At 37.4% G+C, this 18,924-nt stretch overlaps 1 protein-coding gene and 1 long non-coding RNA gene across 2 annotated transcripts; both read left to right on the plus strand.

The window, feature by feature from the left end:
* The first annotated feature begins 4,842 nt into the window (after positions 1 to 4,842).
* On the plus strand, positions 4,843 to 8,745 carry LOC141761350 (hydroxycarboxylic acid receptor 3-like). The gene is made up of 8 exons (XM_074624687.1): positions 4,843 to 4,890; positions 5,380 to 5,511; positions 6,185 to 6,256; positions 7,073 to 7,208; positions 7,438 to 7,510; positions 7,589 to 7,748; positions 8,384 to 8,473; positions 8,569 to 8,745. Exons 1-8 carry the CDS (start codon positions 4,843 to 4,845, stop codon positions 8,743 to 8,745), a joined length of 888 nt encoding a protein of 295 aa, XP_074480788.1.
* Positions 8,743 to 13,874, plus strand: LOC141761022 (uncharacterized). The gene is made up of 3 exons (XR_012592503.1): positions 8,743 to 9,057; positions 9,732 to 11,252; positions 12,315 to 13,874. It is a non-coding gene; the product is annotated as an uncharacterized LOC141761022 (long non-coding RNA).
* Positions 13,875 to 18,924: the final 5,050 nt, after the last annotated feature.

Raw genomic sequence — 18,924 nt, forward strand, 5'->3', positions numbered from 1 at the left:
TAAATACTCTGTTACAGTAAAAACACTAATACCACCAGAAATACTCTGTTACAGTAAAAACACTAATACCACCTTAAATACTCTGTTACAGTAAAAACACTAATACCACCTTAAATACTCTGTTATAGTAAAAACACTAATACCACCAGAAATACTCTGTTACAGTAAAAACACTAATACCACCTTAAATACTCTGTTACAGTAAAAACACTAATACCACCTTAAATACTCTGTTACAGTAAAAACACTAATACCACCTTAAATACTCTGTTACAGTAAAACACTAATACCACCTTAAATACTCTGTTACAGTAAAAATACTAATACCACCTTAAATACTCTGTTATAGTAAAAACACTAATACCACCTTAAATACTCTGTTACAGTAAAAGTACTAATACCACCAGAAATACTCTGTTACAGTAAAAACACTAATACCACCTTAAATACTCTGTTACAGTAAAAACACTAATACCACCAGAAATACTCTGTTACAGTAAAAACACTAATACCACCAGAAATACTCTGTTACAGTAAAAACACTAATACCACCTTAAATACTCTGTTACAGTAAAAACACTAATACCACCTTAAATACTCTGTTACAGTAAAAACACTAATACCACCTTAAATACTCTGTTACAGTAAAAACACTAATACCACCTTAAATACTCTGTTATAGTAAAAACACTAATACCACCAGAAATACTCTGTTACAGTAAAAACACTAATACCACCTCAAATACTCTGTTACAGTAAAAGTACTAATACCACCAGAAATACTCTGTTAGAGTAAAAACACTAATACCACCTTAAATACTCTGTTACAGTAAAAACACTAATACCACCAGAAATACTCTGTTACAGTAAAAACACTAATACCACCAGAAATACTCTGTTACAGTAAAAACACTAATACCACCTTAAATACTCTGTTACAGTAAAAACACTAATACCACCAGAAATACTCTGTTACAGTAAAAACACTAATACCACCTTAAATACTCTGTTACAGTAAAAACACTAATACCACCTTAAATACTCTGTTATAGTAAAAACACTAATACCACCAGAAATACTCTGTTACAGTAAAAACACTAATACCACCTTAAATACTCTGTTACAGTAAAAACACTAATACCACCTTAAATACTCTGTTACAGTAAAAACACTAATACCACCTTAAATACTCTGTTACAGTAAAACACTAATACCACCTTAAATACTCTGTTACAGTAAAAATGCTAATACCACCTTAAATACTCTGTTATAGTAAAAACACTAATACCACCTTAAATACTCTGTTGCAGTAAAAACACTAATACCATGAGAAATACTCTGTTACAGTAAAAACACTAATACCATGAGAAATACTCTGTTACAGTAAAAACACTAATACCACCTTAAATACTCTGTTATAGTAAAAGTACTAATACCACACTGTGGAAATACTCTGTTACAGTAAAAACACTAATACCACCTTAAATACTCTGTTGCAATAAAAACACTAATACAACCTTAAATACTCTGTTACAGTAAAAACACTAATACCACCTTAAATACTCTGTTGCAGTAAAAACACTAATACCACCTTAAATACTCTGTTACAGTAAAAACACTAATACCACCTTAAATACTCTGTTACAGTAAAACACTAATACCACCTTAAATACTCTGTTACAGTAAAAACACTAATACCACCTTAAATACTCTGTTGCAGTAAAAACACTAATACCACCTTAAATACTCTGTTGCAGTAAAAACACTAATACCACCTTAAATACTCTGTTGCAGTAAAAACACTAATACCACCTTAAATACTCTGTTGCAGTAAAAACACTAATACCACCTTAAATACTCTGTTGCAGTAAAAACACTAATACCACCAGAAATACTCTGTTACAGTAAAAACACTAATACCACCTTAAATACTCTGTTGCAGTAAAAACACTAATACCACCAGAAATACTCTGTTACAGTAAAAACACTAATACCACCTTAAATACTCTGTTACAGTAAAAGTACTAATACCACCAGAAATACTCTGTTAGAGTAAAAACACTAATACCACCTTAAATACTCTGTTACAGTAAAAACACTAATACCACCAGAAATACTCTGTTAGAGTAAAAACACTAATACCACCTTAAATACTCTGTTACAGTAAAAACACTAATACCACCAGAAATACTCTGTTACAGTAAAAACACTAATACCACCAGAAATACTCTGTTACAGTAAAAACACTAATACCACCTTAAATACTCTGTTACAGTAAAAACACTAATACCACCAGAAATACTCTGTTACAGTAAAAACACTAATACCACCTTAAATACTCTGTTACAGTAAAAACACTAATACCACCTTAAATACTCTGTTATAGTAAAAACACTAATACCACCAGAAATACTCTGTTACAGTAAAAACACTAATACCACCTTAAATACTCTGTTACAGTAAAAACACTAATACCACCTTAAATACTCTGTTACAGTAAAAACACTAATACCACCTTAAATACTCTGTTACAGTAAAACACTAATACCACCTTAAATACTCTGTTACAGTAAAAATACTAATACCACCTTAAATACTCTGTTATAGTAAAAACACTAATACCACCTTAAATACTCTGTTACAGTAAAAGTACTAATACCACCAGAAATACTCTGTTACAGTAAAAACACTAATACCACCTTAAATACTCTGTTACAGTAAAAACACTAATACCACCAGAAATACTCTGTTACAGTAAAAACACTAATACCACCAGAAATACTCTGTTACAGTAAAAACACTAATACCACCTTAAATACTCTGTTACAGTAAAAACACTAATACCACCTTAAATACTCTGTTACAGCAAAAACACTAATACCACCTTAAATACTCTGTTACAGTAAAAACACTAATACCACCTTAAATACTCTGTTATAGTAAAAACACTAATACCACCAGAAATACTCTGTTACAGTAAAAACACTAATACCACCTCAAATACTCTGTTACAGTAAAAGTACTAATACCACCAGAAATACTCTGTTAGAGTAAAAACACTAATACCACCTTAAATACTCTGTTACAGTAAAAACACTAATACCACCAGAAATACTCTGTTACAGTAAAAACACTAATACCACCAGAAATACTCTGTTACAGTAAAAACACTAATACCACCTTAAATACTCTGTTACAGTAAAAACACTAATACCACCAGAAATACTCTGTTACAGTAAAAACACTAATACCACCTTAAATACTCTGTTACAGTAAAAACACTAATACCACCTTAAATACTCTGTTATAGTAAAAACACTAATACCACCAGAAATACTCTGTTACAGTAAAAACACTAATACCACCTTAAATACTCTGTTACAGTAAAAACACTAATACCACCTTAAATACTCTGTTACAGTAAAACACTAATACCACCTTAAATACTCTGTTACAGTAAAAATGCTAATACCACCTTAAATACTCTGTTATAGTAAAAACACTAATACCACCTTAAATACTCTGTTGCAGTAAAAACACTAATACCATGAGAAATACTCTGTTACAGTAAAAACACTAATACCATGAGAAATACTCTGTTACAGTAAAAACACTAATACCACCTTAAATACTCTGTTATAGTAAAAGTACTAATACCACACTGTGGAAATACTCTGTTACAGTAAAAACACTAATACCACCTTAAATACTCTGTTGCAATAAAAACACTAATACAACCTTAAATACTCTGTTACAGTAAAAACACTAATACCACCTTAAATACTCTGTTGCAGTAAAAACACTAATACCACCTTAAATACTCTGTTACAGTAAAAACACTAATACCACCTTAAATACTCTGTTACAGTAAAACACTAATACCACCTTAAATACTCTGTTACAGTAAAAACACTAATACCACCTTAAATACTCTGTTGCAGTAAAAACACTAATACCACCTTAAATACTCTGTTGCAGTAAAAACACTAATACCACCTTAAATACTCTGTTGCAGTAAAAACACTAATACCACCTTAAATACTCTGTTGCAGTAAAAACACTAATACCACCTTAAATACTCTGTTGCAGTAAAAACACTAATACCACCAGAAATACTCTGTTACAGTAAAAACACTAATACCACCTTAAATACTCTGTTGCAGTAAAAACACTAATACCACCAGAAATACTCTGTTACAGTAACAGTACTAACACCACACTGTAGAAATACTCTGTTACAGTAAAAAAAACTAATAAAATGTAATAAAATGTTATAATGTGTGCAACCATGAAGTGTTAATAAATCCTCAGTTACTAAAGTAACCAGGATGTAATTGTTATCGTCTCTCATCAGCTACGATACAACAAAGAATTTATAAACTAATTATTTCATATTACACAAACTAATGATAAAATAACATAAATTATGGCATTACTACTAAGTATTATTAATAAAATTATCTATAATACCAAAGTAGAAAGTGGCATGAAAAGAAATTGCTCAAAGTAAATGACAAGTACCTCAGATATGTACTTGAGTAAATGTACTTAGTTCCACCTTTCCGTTTATAAGCAGATAATTAAATATCTGGGCAATAAATAAAGTCATAATTTATATAACTTTATATAACATAATACATGTGTTTATGGTTAATAGATGTCATCAGTTGAGGTGAAGCTCTGCGGTTGTTGTTGGTCATTAATGAGAACAGAGAGGAGATCAGTCAGTCAGTGATGCAGGTGGCCGGTCCTCTGATGCAAAGCAGCCGTCCTGCAGCCTAATGGAGGGTTTTGAATACTCTGTAATAGTATCTGTGTGTGTGTACCAGTACTGTTTATGACATGGTTTGCATCGGAGGAATCTGTCCACTGATCTACCTGAAGACACAGGTGAGTCGCAGCTTTTAAATATTTAAATCTCATTTATTAAATAAAATAAGTCTTCAAATAAAAGCGAGTTATTAATAAAAATATTCGACGAGTGTTTTTCTGCAAGTTTACATCTCATCTATTTTAGTTTTCTTACCCTGATCCTAACTTTTAACTTTTTGTTTCCTAAACCTAACTAGCCATTAAAAAATATATATATTTTATAGTTATTTTTAAATGTATGTATTTATTTATGTAATAATGCATTTATATATTTATTTCTGCAAGCTTTTCCCCTTTGTATTTCACCCCTGATTTATTTCTGCATTCTGTAAAAAAGACTTTTGTAGAAATGATCCACCGTGTTATTATTATGATTTTAGTTATACATAAGCAAATCTAGTGTTGACAACCTCAGAGCAGACCACTGTGATCTCTGGGTTGGGAACCACTGCATTAAACCTTTGCAGAAGAAGGGGAGACAATGAGGTGTCTTCTGTTTGTCTTCAGTCTCTTGTTTGTCCGGTGAGGATGAACTCGTCCTCCTCTCAGAACTCCTCTGAGGAGACCCAGTGGAACCCGTGCCCCTCATCTACTCACGGAATCCGGCTCTTCTTCGCCGTGGAGGCCATCAACCTCGTGGTGCGTTGTTCGAGTTCATTCTTCTTTTGTTAGATGATACTAATTATTAGTTTGTGTAATATGAAATAATTAGTTTAGAAATGATATATTGTATCATAGCAGATAAGAGACGATAACAATTACATTCTGATTACATTAGTAAACTATTAACAGTTTATTGTTGTACACATTATAACATTTTATATACTATATTAAGTATTTGTTAGTGATTACCAAATGATTTGTAAACCTTTAAGAAATTATTTGTAAAACATCTATAAACATTACATAGATAGATGGACCAGAAACCAATTATTAACCATTAACAAAGTATTAATTATCTAAATAATGTTTATAGATGCTTTACAAAGTATTTATTAACCATTTAACAAGGTGTAGAAATATCTAGCTATGTAATATTTATTGTTGTTTTGTTGTGTTTTAATAATTTCTTCTATATATATATATATATATATATATATATAATTTATATAAATATAGTATATCAAATGTTACAATGTGTGCAACAATAAACTGTTAAAATAACATAAATTATAGCATTACTAATAATTAGTAAACATTATTAATTATCATTTCATTGTTTGTAAACAGTAAAATAATTATTAACTAAGTTTAATTAACTATTAATTTACCATTAAAAGTGGCGTGCTAACTTTTGAACTTTTACCTCTAGTTCGGCCTACCAGTGAACGCCTGGACAGTCTGGTTGATCGGCCACAGCTCTCAGTCCATCAAAGCCTCGGAGGTAAACACTGTTACCAGCTAACGTTCAGATTGGCAGCTCAAATTTCTATGTATATTTCTTATACAATAATAGCAATTAATTCCTTTAAAGAGCAGCTTCAGTTCGTGAAATAGTCACAAAATTTAATCTATTTGATTCGTGTACATAGACATTTATTTTCCTTTTTTTCGAGACGCTCAACACGACTTTCAACAACGGAGTTTTCATGCTTTTTTGCAATGAATGTTCAGCAACACATGACGCACATGTCAATTTGTCTTTTCAAAATAAAACTACTTAGTTAGGTTTAGGAAAAGATGGTGGTTTGGGTTAAAATAACTCCAGAAGTGCTGTAACTTACGTACGGATGTTACATGAAAAAAGAAATCAACGTTGACTTCTGGCCTCACACGGGGCACCAATAGTGGCCTCCTGGTGAAAGTCCTGAGTTTTTCGACCCACCCTTCCACCCCGACCTCCTCCGTATGTGGCGTTTGCCGCTCTTTATATTTCCTGGTTTGCAATTACGTGGATTTTATACAAAATGATTTCGTGGTGACCATCACGAAAAAAAAAGTGCATTTCATGTCTTGTACTTGAATCAATACATTAAATTTCGTGACTATTTCATGAACTGCTGTGCGACTGGGCTGCAGTACACTATGAGTATTAACAACTTTAGTTTTATAACACTACAGAGCTCCGGAGGACATTATTAGTTCTTAAAGATATCTTGTTCGCCTTAAAACGCCCTAAAGTTTAGTTTCCGAACATCAACAGCAATGATAAGATGTAAACAATAATGATATACAATGTTTTTTGTCTGTTGTTTTGTAGGTGTTTACTCTGAACCTGGCGTTACTGGAGTGTGTCTACATCTTGCTCTCGTTCCTGCGACCGCTCAACTACTACTTCATCAAAAGTACCTCTCTGAATACGTTCACCCTCTTCTTCTATGGTCTGCTCAGCGCAGGTAAACACTTCCTCTGTAGAGTTTGAGTTTTTCCAACAGTCGTTAAAACCTCCAAAGCCCGATGGACCCGGTACCGGGTCGAAGCGGGTCATACGTATTTTTACCATTCAAAAGAGACCAGATATATGCATATAGGCCTTTTGGTTGAGGAGTTGGTCCTGATTTGTTTATTTTCAGAGGGAAAGGACTAGAAGGAATAATATTGACTTGACTGTGTTTCCCTCCGCAGGACGACCTCTGTTTCAGGCGTGTGTGTGTGTGGAGCGGTACCTGGGAGTAGTTCATCCTGTCACCTACCTGAGGTCTGACATACAATAAACACTCGTTCACTGACTGTACGAGGGCTCCTCCACTAATCTCTCCTCCCATGTGTCTCTCAGACGCAGCTCCGTGCGGACTCGTCTCTTTGCCCTCCCTCTGGTTTGGACTTTGACTTTCTTCTTCTGCGTTTGTAACATCTTGAAGTTTGTCTTCGCCTTCCCGATCCTCTTCCTGCTGCTGTTGCTGCTGCAGGGTTTCTGCTGCGTCCGCATCCTGCAGGTCAGTCCGGAGAAACCACATCACTGCTGCGTGAAAGCTGCTGTTTCACACGTTGAACTTCACCAACACTCGAGACCTTTTAAAAGTTTAGAAGTGTTAAAATTCAGAATGTCAATCAACATCAGACATTCATACATATTTTCATATTCCGTTGCTTATCTCAACATAAAAACTGGAATGACCTTTTTTTAATAGACTGAACAATTGATAAAAAATATGATTATCGCCCAACCCCTTAACTCACCGACGGCCCGGCCGCTATTTTGTCTTCAGCGGTTGTAGCGGGCTCCCTTTTTAAAGCTAGAGTGAAGATACTGGGATCATATGAAACTAGAAAACCTAAAGAATCCATTGGTACCAACTATGTCATACTAGCTATATGTATAAGCAATATGTGTACTTCATACTGTATCTGTGTGTCAATTTATGTCTCTGATTCGCCAATATGCTGATGACATACCCCTAATACTCGGGAATATCGCTAAATAACGCTATGAAGTTGTGCTAAATTTTGGTCAATGTACATTTTGAACAGATAAAAAAATTTGCAATTAATTACTATTAACTATGAGCCCTAATATATAAATATAAACACTTGAAAACTACATATACTTACATAGTATGAATTCATTCAGGTTCTGCGTCAGCCCGGTCCAGGTGATGGCAGCAAACAGGACGTTGATCCAGCCAAGAAAAAGGCCTTCGTCACAGTTCTGGTCATACAGGTAAATGAACAACTATTATACAGTATATATTCTTGGGAATTATTCATATCTCTGTCAACACAGACCTCCGGTCTTCAAGTTCAGTGTGTTTGCAGGTGATGATGGTGTTGAACTACCTGCCGGTGGTGCTGGCGGTGCCACTGAGAGGTCGGCTGTCCCGGCACGTTTACCTGTGTCAGCTGTTTCCTGCTTCTCTCTCCTTCTCTGTGTTCGGCAGCTTCGTCCAGCCCCTCATGTACCTGCTGAGGAGGGGGAAGTCACCCACCCCGTAGACAGTCATTTGATCTGTTTAGTCTCAACATCTTGATATGTAATCTACAGAAGCTAAAACACATTGATATTAAGTGATATTATAATCAGAACATTCTGTTGGAACAACACCAGCTCTTGGAAAATTTAAATGAATAAAGATATTTATAACTACAGTGGTTTGGCATCATGCAAACAAGCTGCCTATTTCCCTCCCACCAAGACAAAACCAACACAAACACCGACAGTCGGTCATCATCACCAGGACACCCGTTCACACCAGACAACTTACTGCTGGACATTAATAGATACCTGAAATAAATACTGCGCACCAGGTGGGTCTGTTTTACTTTCTTTAAAATGGATTAATAACATTTAGATTAAGGCGACGGAACATTTGGATTTACAGAATACAGAAAAACGACTACGATGAATTAGGTCAACTATATTTCAATTTCATGTTTAGCTTAACGGAGAAAAGAAAAACTAAACTTAAAGTCAGACAAGTTGTGTTCACTGTGCAGATATTAGCAGGTTTTTACATATCAAATAATTTTTTCTGAGAGTATTATATATCCGTTTTTCTTTTCTGGTGTATGCACATCAATATACAAGATTAGTTCCAAGGATTAACAGTCTTTAAATTGATATTGACAGCCCTATTAGATAGATATTAGAGCTGTCAATTGATTAAAATATTTAAGGGCAATTAATCACATAATTGTCCATAGTTAATTGCGATTAATTGCAAATAAAAAAAAAAAAAAATAATAAAAAAAAATTCTCTGTTCAAAACGTACTTTAAAGGGAGATTTGTCAACAACGACATTTTATATGTGTAACTTTAGCCCATTGCTAGCGTTAGCCTCCAGTCTTTCCTTTGTTTAGCGTCCAGCTAACACCGTGACGTCATTGTGACGTCGGCACTAAAACCAACTGCCCTCAGGCCACTGTTGTAGAATTGATTTTTTAATTGCATGATTCTGAGGTCTTGATATCTCCTCTTCAGGCTTTCATCCATCAAACATGTCAGTCAACTCTTCCTCCAACGCCTCCCTGCGATCTCACCGCTGCTCCTCAAACTCCTTAATCTATCCCAACATCTTTCACTGCGCTGAGAGCAACGTTAGCTCCTCCATCTTCATCTCCTTCACCTTCACCAACCTCCTCCTCCTCCTCCCGCTCTACATCCTCATCCTCTGGATGGGGTTCCGACGATGGAGGCGCCGGGGCTCCGTTACCGTGGGAACAACGAGCCACTCGGATGTCATCACCTACCACATGGTCACTTTAGAGGTGATGGGCGTGTTGGGAACGGTCTTCTACTGCGTCGCCATCTTCACATGTAGTTTGGAAATGATGTCGGTTGGGTATTTTTTGTTTATCATCACGTACCCCGGACAGACTTTCTTTCACTGCCTGACCTGCATGGAGCGTTACCTGGCCGTCGCTCACCCCATCACCTACCTGAGCTTGAGGAAGGCCGGCGGGGTGAAGGTCAGGAACATCGGCGTTGGTTGTGTTTGGCTGCTGTGCGTTGGAGTGACAGGTCTAACAGTCCTTTACTTCCCTTACTTCCCCATCGTTCTCATTTCTGTCACGTTATCCCTCAGCTTAATCGTTGTCTCTTTCTGCAGCATTTCTGCTCTCCGCGTTCTGATTCGCCTCGGGCTGGGGAAGGTGGGCGGGGACAGAGTTGACCAATCAAAGCAGAGGGCCTTCCACACCATCATGGCCATAATGGGAACACTGATGTTGAGGTTCTGTGGGTTACTGATTAGCAATTTCATGTTCAACCTGCAGACAGGAATTGGAAGAAGTGGATGTGTGGGGGTAATGTTTTCATTCTGGCTCTGTCTGCCGAGCAGCCTCATTCTACCTCTGCTGTTCCTGCACAGAGCCGGAAAACTGGCGTGTTCTAGATGACATATTTTTGTGCTTTGGTTAGGTTTAGGCAACAAAACTACTTAGTTAGGTTTAGGAAAAGATCTCGGTTTGGCTTAAAATAACTCTGTAAGTGCTGTAACTTAAGTACGGAAGTTACGTGACAAATAAATCAACGTTGACTTCTTGCTTCACACGGGGCACCAATAGTGTCTCCTGGTGAAAGTCTGGTGTTTTTCGACCCATCCATCCACTCCTCCCTACATTGCTCCACTAGCTCACCTGTTCGCTCACACCATCACACACATTCGCCCCCGCTTCACCACTCACTTCCCAAACACACTTTACACTCTGGCTCCGCTATTCGCCAAATGACCCTACGCTGCTCTTACAACATATGGCTCTGGCCATTATGTTGTTGTTCTACACATTCCTACATGAGGGCAGAAGATCAGATTTAACCAGGTGTTCATTGTTGCTTTTGCGAAAATGCGAAGACCTCCCAGTTCTGTATATTTTCCACATGTTCCAGACACACCTCTCTCAGCTATACATGTTCTGACAGGACAGCAACGTATGGCAGTCTGCGGAGAAACAGGAAACGGACACAGCTTCATCAAGTTGGAGAAAACAGACAACGGAAAAGGTTTGTCTCTTTTAATGTGCATTTATATTTATTTCTAGTAGTCTAAATAAATATCTGATAGTCAATGTGAAGCCTATTTCTATGAATAAATGCTCCTTTTTATGATCTAAAGGCGACCAACTAATGCTAATGACGTTAACTGATGGTGAGGTTTAATCGATGTTTTCAGACTTTGGTCTGTGAAAATTTGTAATTAATGAATTTATTGTAGTCTTCAGAGGCTGAGAGTTTAATATTCAATAGTTATTTTTATAACAGTAAAACTTTTGGAGGGTATTTCTTCATTGTGACTTTGTGACTAAATAATGGGCCTCATGAAAAAATATTTTAGTACTTTTATCCGTAATATCTGTTCCAAGTTGTATTCACCAAAACGTCATCTGGTGATCACGTGTTTACAGACAAAGTAAATGCAAAGAGGCGAATAGATGCAAATTCGCGCCAAAGGGACGCAAATTTAAAACAAGCGTTTTAAAAGTTGTCTGTTTGTCGTCATGGTAACAGACCTGAAAAAGCATGAATTCACACTTTTTACTAATCAGCATCATTATGTAGTTGTTTCGTCATCATTTTGATCCGTTTATTGATTTTAAATCACAGCACAATCTGTTTAGTTTGGGTTCATACGACTACGTAGCGATGTGTGACTGCTAGATACAGTCGGAGCAATAACACTGTATGTGAATACAGCTCGCCGCCGGGTGACGTTATGAACCCAGACACGACGGCGTTTGGTTTCCTGACATATCTGGGACTTCACCAACATGTACAAAGCAGCAACAGTGGTTATTTCTTCCACGGTTGATGGAGGAAATGGAGGAAAGAGAAGTTGTTGGTATCTAAAATTCGCTTCGCTCTTGGTGTGAACGCAGCTTCAGTACGAGAAAACTGGTGAATGCTTCAAATTCCCCGTGAATCGCTCGTACGTGGATTAATTATCTGTTCTCATGAGTGGTTCCAACATGAGGCCCAGTAACTTCTGAGCATCACTGTTGGATGCATGGCCACCACCAGTTGCATGTTGTTCCATATTTTGCCTCCTTACTCTTCTCTCTTCCACAGGCCATGTCCGTCAACTCTTCATCCTCCCTCAATGCCACCTTTGCCCCTTTATTATACATGGAATGCCTGAAATACACGGGCAGCACTGCCATCTACATCACGTACACCTTCGCCAACCTCCTCTTCCTCGTCCCTCTCTACATCCTCATCCTCTACATGGGTTTCCAACGATTGAGGCGTCAGCAGAAAACAAGCCACTCTGACCTCTTCACCTACCACATGGTCACGATGGAGGTTTTTTGTGTTCTCGGATCATTCGTCTATTGTTTGGGCTTTTTCACCCTCAGTGATATGCTGTTACATTTGGGGATGTATTTATACGGCGTTATTTTCCCTGGACAGACTGTGTTTCACCTCCTCACCTGTGTGGAACGCTACCTGGCGGTTGTTCACCCCGTCACCTACATACGCCTGCGAGAGACGGAAGGGGTCCGGATCAGAAACATCAGCATTTTGAGTGCTTGGCTGCTGTGCTTTGGATGGATGGGGATAACAAAACTGCAATTGCCTGGTTTTCCCACCACCCCATTAATCTGCTTGTTGGTCGTCTCGGTAGTTGTTATATCTTTCTGCTGTTTTTCTGTTCTCCGTGTTCTGACCCATCCAGGACCAGGGGAAGGGGGTCGGGACAAGGAGCGGGTCGACCAATCGAAGCAGAGAGCTTTCCACATCATCGTGGCCATAATGGGAGCTCTGCTGTTGAGGTTTGTCGGGCTTGTGCTCTGTTTTGGTTTGTCCAACTTGCAGTCGATTACTAGAGAGGATTTGTGTGTGTTGCTGGATTCAGGAATCTGTTTGACTGTGCCCAGCAGTCTGGTTCTGCCTCTGCTGTTTCTGCACAAGACGGGAAAACTGCCATGTTGTCGCCACAAAACTGAATCAGGATAAGAAGTCAAGTGTAAAAACGCAAAATCTTACAAAGTATATTTGTCTAATTACGAGTCAAAATATCTCATAACCCTTAATATAAGACATAATCACCTAACAAGTAACATTTCAGTGAGATATAATGGTAATGGTGTTAATGGTATTCACTTTGTCTGTAAGCTACCTAGTACAGGTACATTTAGGTAACTGTATATTTATATTTAGGTTACTGTATATTTATTGTTAGGTTGTTGTATGTTTATATTTAGGTTGTATGTTTATATTTGGGTTGTTGTATGTTCATATTTGGGTTGTTGTATATTTATATTTGGGTTGTTGCATGTTTATATTTGGGTAGTTGTATGTTTATATTTAGGTTGTTGTATGTTTATATTTGGGTTGTTATATATTTAAATTTAGGTTGTTGTATGTTTATATTTAGGTTGTAAATTTATATTTGTGTTGTATGTTTATATTTGGGTTTTTGTATGTTTATATTTGGGTTGTTGTTTGTTTATATTTAGGTTGTATGTTTATATTTGGGTTGTTGTATGTTTATATTTGGGTTGTTGTATGTTTATATTTGGGTTGTTGTATGTTTATATTTGGATTGTTTTATGTTTATATTTGGGTAGTTGTATGTTTATATTTGGGTTGTTGTATGTTTATATTTGGGTTATTGCATATTTATGTTTGGGTTGTTGTATGTTTATATTTACTTTTAGTGATATATACTTTTGTGTGTTTTTGTTTGATTCCTGTGAGTTCCTATAGACTAAGACTGTGACCTGACAAAGGCATCATATACAGTATGCACAATTATGCTGATATATTGTTCAACAATTAATTTAAATAAATAGATAAATAAAGACACTGGGTGATCTAATGGCCTTTTCATTCGCCACATCCTCACACCTGAGTTTCCGAAAGAATATTATCCTCCTATATCTTTGTCTTTATTATCACTTGCTGGTTCCAGAGACGATGAGCTGGCGGATGGAAAGAGAATTTCCCTGCAGAATGAGGAAACTGACCAAAACTAAAGGAATGATCGGAACATGCAAAGAACCCTCATTATCGGTCATCAGAATGTGCTCTGACAGGACACCTGTGGACAGGCGGCCGTCTGTGGAGCAGCAGGAGAAACAGTATTCAAATTAGTTTGTTAATAATAAGCCGACCACCTCACGGTACCGCCGGCTTTGAGCCGTGATCTGTTTTTAAAGTCAGGCGTTGGCGGAGGTCTGCGCTCTCCGAGTGCCATTCTAGTTATTATTATTTAACGGTTTTGCTCATTTTAATTATTATTATTTTTTAATTTTTACTGCTAATGCATGTTTCTTTTATACTTTTAGTTCATTCTGTTTACTGATGTCTGAGTCTGTTTTGTTTATGAGTTTAGTTTATATGTTTGTTTGTTCATGAACGCACACATTAAATCAAAGATGATGTATTCCATCATTTGCATGGCCCCTGGCTGCAGCAACCTTCTAGAAACACAACATTACTTCTGCTTTGCATTTGTTCCCATCTCTGTCCAGACCCATACATGAAACTGTCACAGGCAAACTAGGATTAGCTTGAGAGAGTTATTTAAAGCCTGGGCCGTCATGGGGACTGATAATGTCCGAGATGTCTTCACTTACCTGATCATGTTAGTTAGTTCTGTTGGTGAGCTCCAGCACACACAAACAAGTCAAACTCCAAAAAGCAAACTGTAATGAGAATAAATATCAGATGTGAAATTCACAATTAATCAAACAGAAAGATGATGAACAATGACTGAGTGTATGTTTAATATCTCAGAGTGTAGCGATATGGTGTTTATCAATAAACAACAACAGTTTGTACAGTTTTATAATCCTGATTATTTATTGAAAGAAATGTAACATAACAGGTCACATGATCTGACAGTGTTTTCATGGAGAGAATAGAAGTTATACATTATAATACAGGTACCTATGAACCCCAATGTATGCTTATTGGTTTTATAAATTGGCTTTATAACCATTAAGCGCAGCAAAAATTCAATTTAAAAATGTAAAATGTGGAATGTAAAACCATCATGGTAACATCTCAGCAACCACATACTGTGGAAGACCTGACAAGACACTAGTTACCACGATGAACACCCTAGAAACCACTTTTAACATTCTAGTAACATCTGGCAACATTCTAGAACTACTGTGCAACACCCTAGCAACCACTGTGAACATCATAGCATCACCTCAAACATTCTAGAACTACTGTGTAACACCCTAGCAACGACTTTAAACTTCATAGCAACCACCTCAAACATTCTAGAACTGCTGGGCAACACCCTAGCAACGGCTGTAAACGTCATAGCAACCACCTCAAACATTCTAGTAACTAAACATGTGGCTGCATTCTATAGATTCAATGACTCAGTGTTTAGAACCAGGTAGTTTTCCTTTCCGGTTTAGAAACAGCAGTGGCAACACCAAACTGCTGGGCAGCGAGAACCAGACCGCTGACGTCATCACTGCACACCCGACACTTTTGCTCAGCAATGGTGAGACCTCGAGAGCGTTGCAAACCAGCATCCCTCCTAAGCACAGGAACAGCACTCCCGTTATGGTCACGATGGTGTGGAAAGCCCTCCGCTTCATTTGGTCAACCCGTTCCCCGCCCACCTCCCCCGGCCCCGGGCGCCACAGAGCACAGACAACAGAGAGGCTGCAAAAGCAGACCACCATTAAGGAAAAAGCCACAGAGCCGAAATACAGAGTCTTGGCAACCATGTCGTCGGTTAGAGCCACTAAACTCATCCGTACAACGCACAACATCCAAACACACCCGATGCTGATGTTTCTGATCCGGACCCCCCTCTTGTTCTTCAGAGCCAGATAGGTGATGGGGTGAACGACCGCCAGGTAGTGCTCCACACAGGTCAGGGTATGAAACTGTATTCTGACACACCAGGTGGTGGAGAAGATCTTTAAGCTGTACTTCATCATCTCTGGGAGATCAGCGTGTGCACCGACGCAGAAGAGGAAAGACCCCGAGACTGTGATCATCTCCATCGCTAACAGGTGGAAGGTGAAGAGGTCACAATGGCTGCTCGTTGCTGTGGAAACGGAGTGCTGCTGCTTCCACCGCCACTTTCCAACACCAAAACTCAATCAAAACTTAAACAGGAATTAAAATTCCAGTACATATAGTTTATAAAATATAAACATAAACACAAACTACAATAATCACAACACAGCTGGGATTAATACATGATCCGATGATATAATATGCTCTAACACTACGATCAACTGTAATCTGATTTAGTTGAATATACCAATCCGATGCTCATCTTTACCCACTTTTATAACAACACGGTGGTTTTCCTGCCCTGTGTAGGTATAGCAGCGGTAACACCAGACTGAAGGGCAGATTAAACCACATTATCAAAGCCTTCACCACGCATACGACACTGGGACTCAGCAGCTGCGAGTCTTCCAGACCGGTGTAAACAATGACCCCTACGAACCACAACCACATCACTCCCGTTATCGCCACGATGGTGTGGAAAGCCCTCTGCTTTGATTGGTCGACCCGCTCCCTGTCCCTGCCCCCTTCCCCGGGCCCTGGACGAATCAGAACACGGAGAACAGAGAGGCTGCAGAAAGACACGACGACTAAAGAGAAGCTCAACTGGCAGAAAACTGAGGGGTTGGCTACGGTGGGATCGTACAGACTTATCACACTGCTCCACACAACGCTCAGCACCCAAACACAACCGATGCTGATGTTTCTGATCCGGACTCCCAGCGTCTTCCTTAACCGCAGGTAGGTGATGGGGTGAACGACAGCCAGGTATCGCTCCACACAGGTGAGGACGTGTAAGAAGTTCTCTCCAGTGTAATAGACGTTAAAAAGCCAGTACCTCGCCGTCACCAACTCTCGGAGGTCAGTGGAAAAGCTGCAAAAGAAGAAGACCGACCCCAAGCTCCAGATCAGCTCCATGGCCGCCATGTGGTAGGTGACGATGTCGGCGTGGCTCGTCGTAGCGAAGGAGCGCTGCTGGCGCCATCGTTGGTAACCCAGATACAGGACGAGGACGGAGAGAGGGAGGAGCAGGGAGGCTCTGGTGATGTGTAAGGCAGTGTCGATTAAAACAGTAGCTGTGGAGTCGTAGCATTGGAGTACTGAATGAAGGGAGGAGTTGGAGGGGGAAGAGGAGTTGACGGACATATCTACGGTATGTAGATGGAGGCCTGAGGAGGAGAAGAAGAACTGTGCTGTAAAACAACCTCTGAAAAGTTGCCATCAAACAAAACCAGTGACACAACACCTCCTTCGGCAGCTGCATCAAAGAGTCGAGAACCAAAGAGGCGAAACTCTGGTGCTTTTTTAAAGCCGCTGCGGTAGCGCTGCCGCCATTTTGGACTGTAAACACCAATGAGTCTGTGGCCATGGATGTATAAAGAGACGTCTGTAAATCAGAGGATAGTATTTTTTAGGTTAATCAACTTCCCAGTAGAAACAATTAAATAGCCCTTATTTAACTCAATATGTCCTAAAAGTTGTGATATCGGGTTCTGCCAGCTTCCTGCTAGCTGTAATAATGGATATATTGGCTGTAATTCATCACTCTTATTATCTTGTAATACACCCATGGGCATGTATGCTGTAAGCCTGTATTCAGGGGATATACTTGCTTTTCGGGTATTTTAAGGACATTTATTACTTTTTTTCAAACTTTTTTCCAGACATTTCTCAGACATTTTTTTCTTTTTTTAAAAAAAAAAATTCAGACAATTTTCAGACATTTTTTGGATTTTTTTTTTTTACTGTATTTCCAGACATTTTTAAAAACTCTTTTTCCGACATTTTTCAGACAGTTGTTTTTACTTTTTTAAACTTTGTTTGGAAATTTTTCTGACATTTCTTTTTTTTTTCGACATTTTTTCTGATATATATTTTTTTTTTTCAGACAATTTTTTTAAAAACTTTTTGTCAGATATTTTTCCGGACATTTTTTTTTCTTTTACTTTTTTTTCTGACATTTATTCCGATATTGTTTTACTTTTTTTTTAAACTTTTTTCAAACATTTTTTGGATTTTTCTTTTATACTTTTTTTCCAGACATTTTTCAAAACTCTTTTTCCTACATTTTTCAGACAGTTGTTTTTACTTTTTTTAAACTTTGTTCGGACATTTTTCTGACTTTTTTTTCCCTTTTTTCTGACATTTTTTCTGATATTTCTTAAATTTTTTTTAAAAACTTTTTTCAGACATTTTTCTGACATTTGTTTTAGCTTGTTTTCCTGACATTTTATCTAGACAGTTGTTTTTACTTTTTTTAAAAACTTTTTTTCAGACAATTTTTAAAAAAACTTTTTTTCAGACATTTTGCAGACATTTTTTCTGACTTTTTTTCCCCGACATTTTTCAAAACTTTTTGAAATGTTTTTTTTTCTGACTTTTTAAAAAAAAAAAATGTTTAAGGACATTTATTACTTTTTTTCAAACTTTTTTCCAGACATTTCTCAGACATTTTTTTCTTTTTTTACTTTTTAAAAAAAAAAATTTCAGACAATTTTTGAAAAAACTTTTTTTCAGACATTTTTCAAAACTTTTTTTTCAGACATTTTTTGGATTTTTTTTTTTTACTGTATTTCCAGACATTTTTAAAAACTCTTTTTCCGACATTTTTCAGACAGTTGTTTTTACTTTTTTAAACTTTGTTCGGACATTTTTCTGACATTTTTTTTTTTTCTGTTATTTTTTT

The sequence above is a fragment of the Sebastes fasciatus genome, chromosome 22 (assembly GCF_043250625.1).
Source record: "Sebastes fasciatus isolate fSebFas1 chromosome 22, fSebFas1.pri, whole genome shotgun sequence".
Classification (NCBI taxonomy): Eukaryota; Metazoa; Chordata; class Actinopteri; order Perciformes; family Sebastidae; genus Sebastes; species Sebastes fasciatus.

Excerpts from the sequence above, each read along its gene's own strand:
- LOC141761350 (XM_074624687.1), top strand. The coding sequence starts at position 4,843 with ATGGTTTGCATCGGAGGAATCTGTCCACTGATCTACCTGAAGACACAG. Across the intron at positions 4,891-5,379 it reads TGATCTACCTGAAGACACAG|TCTCTTGTTTGTCCGGTGAG; the intron begins GTGAGTCGCAGC and ends GTTTGTCTTCAG. Across the intron at positions 5,512-6,184 it reads TGGAGGCCATCAACCTCGTG|TTCGGCCTACCAGTGAACGC; the intron begins GTGCGTTGTTCG and ends TTTTACCTCTAG.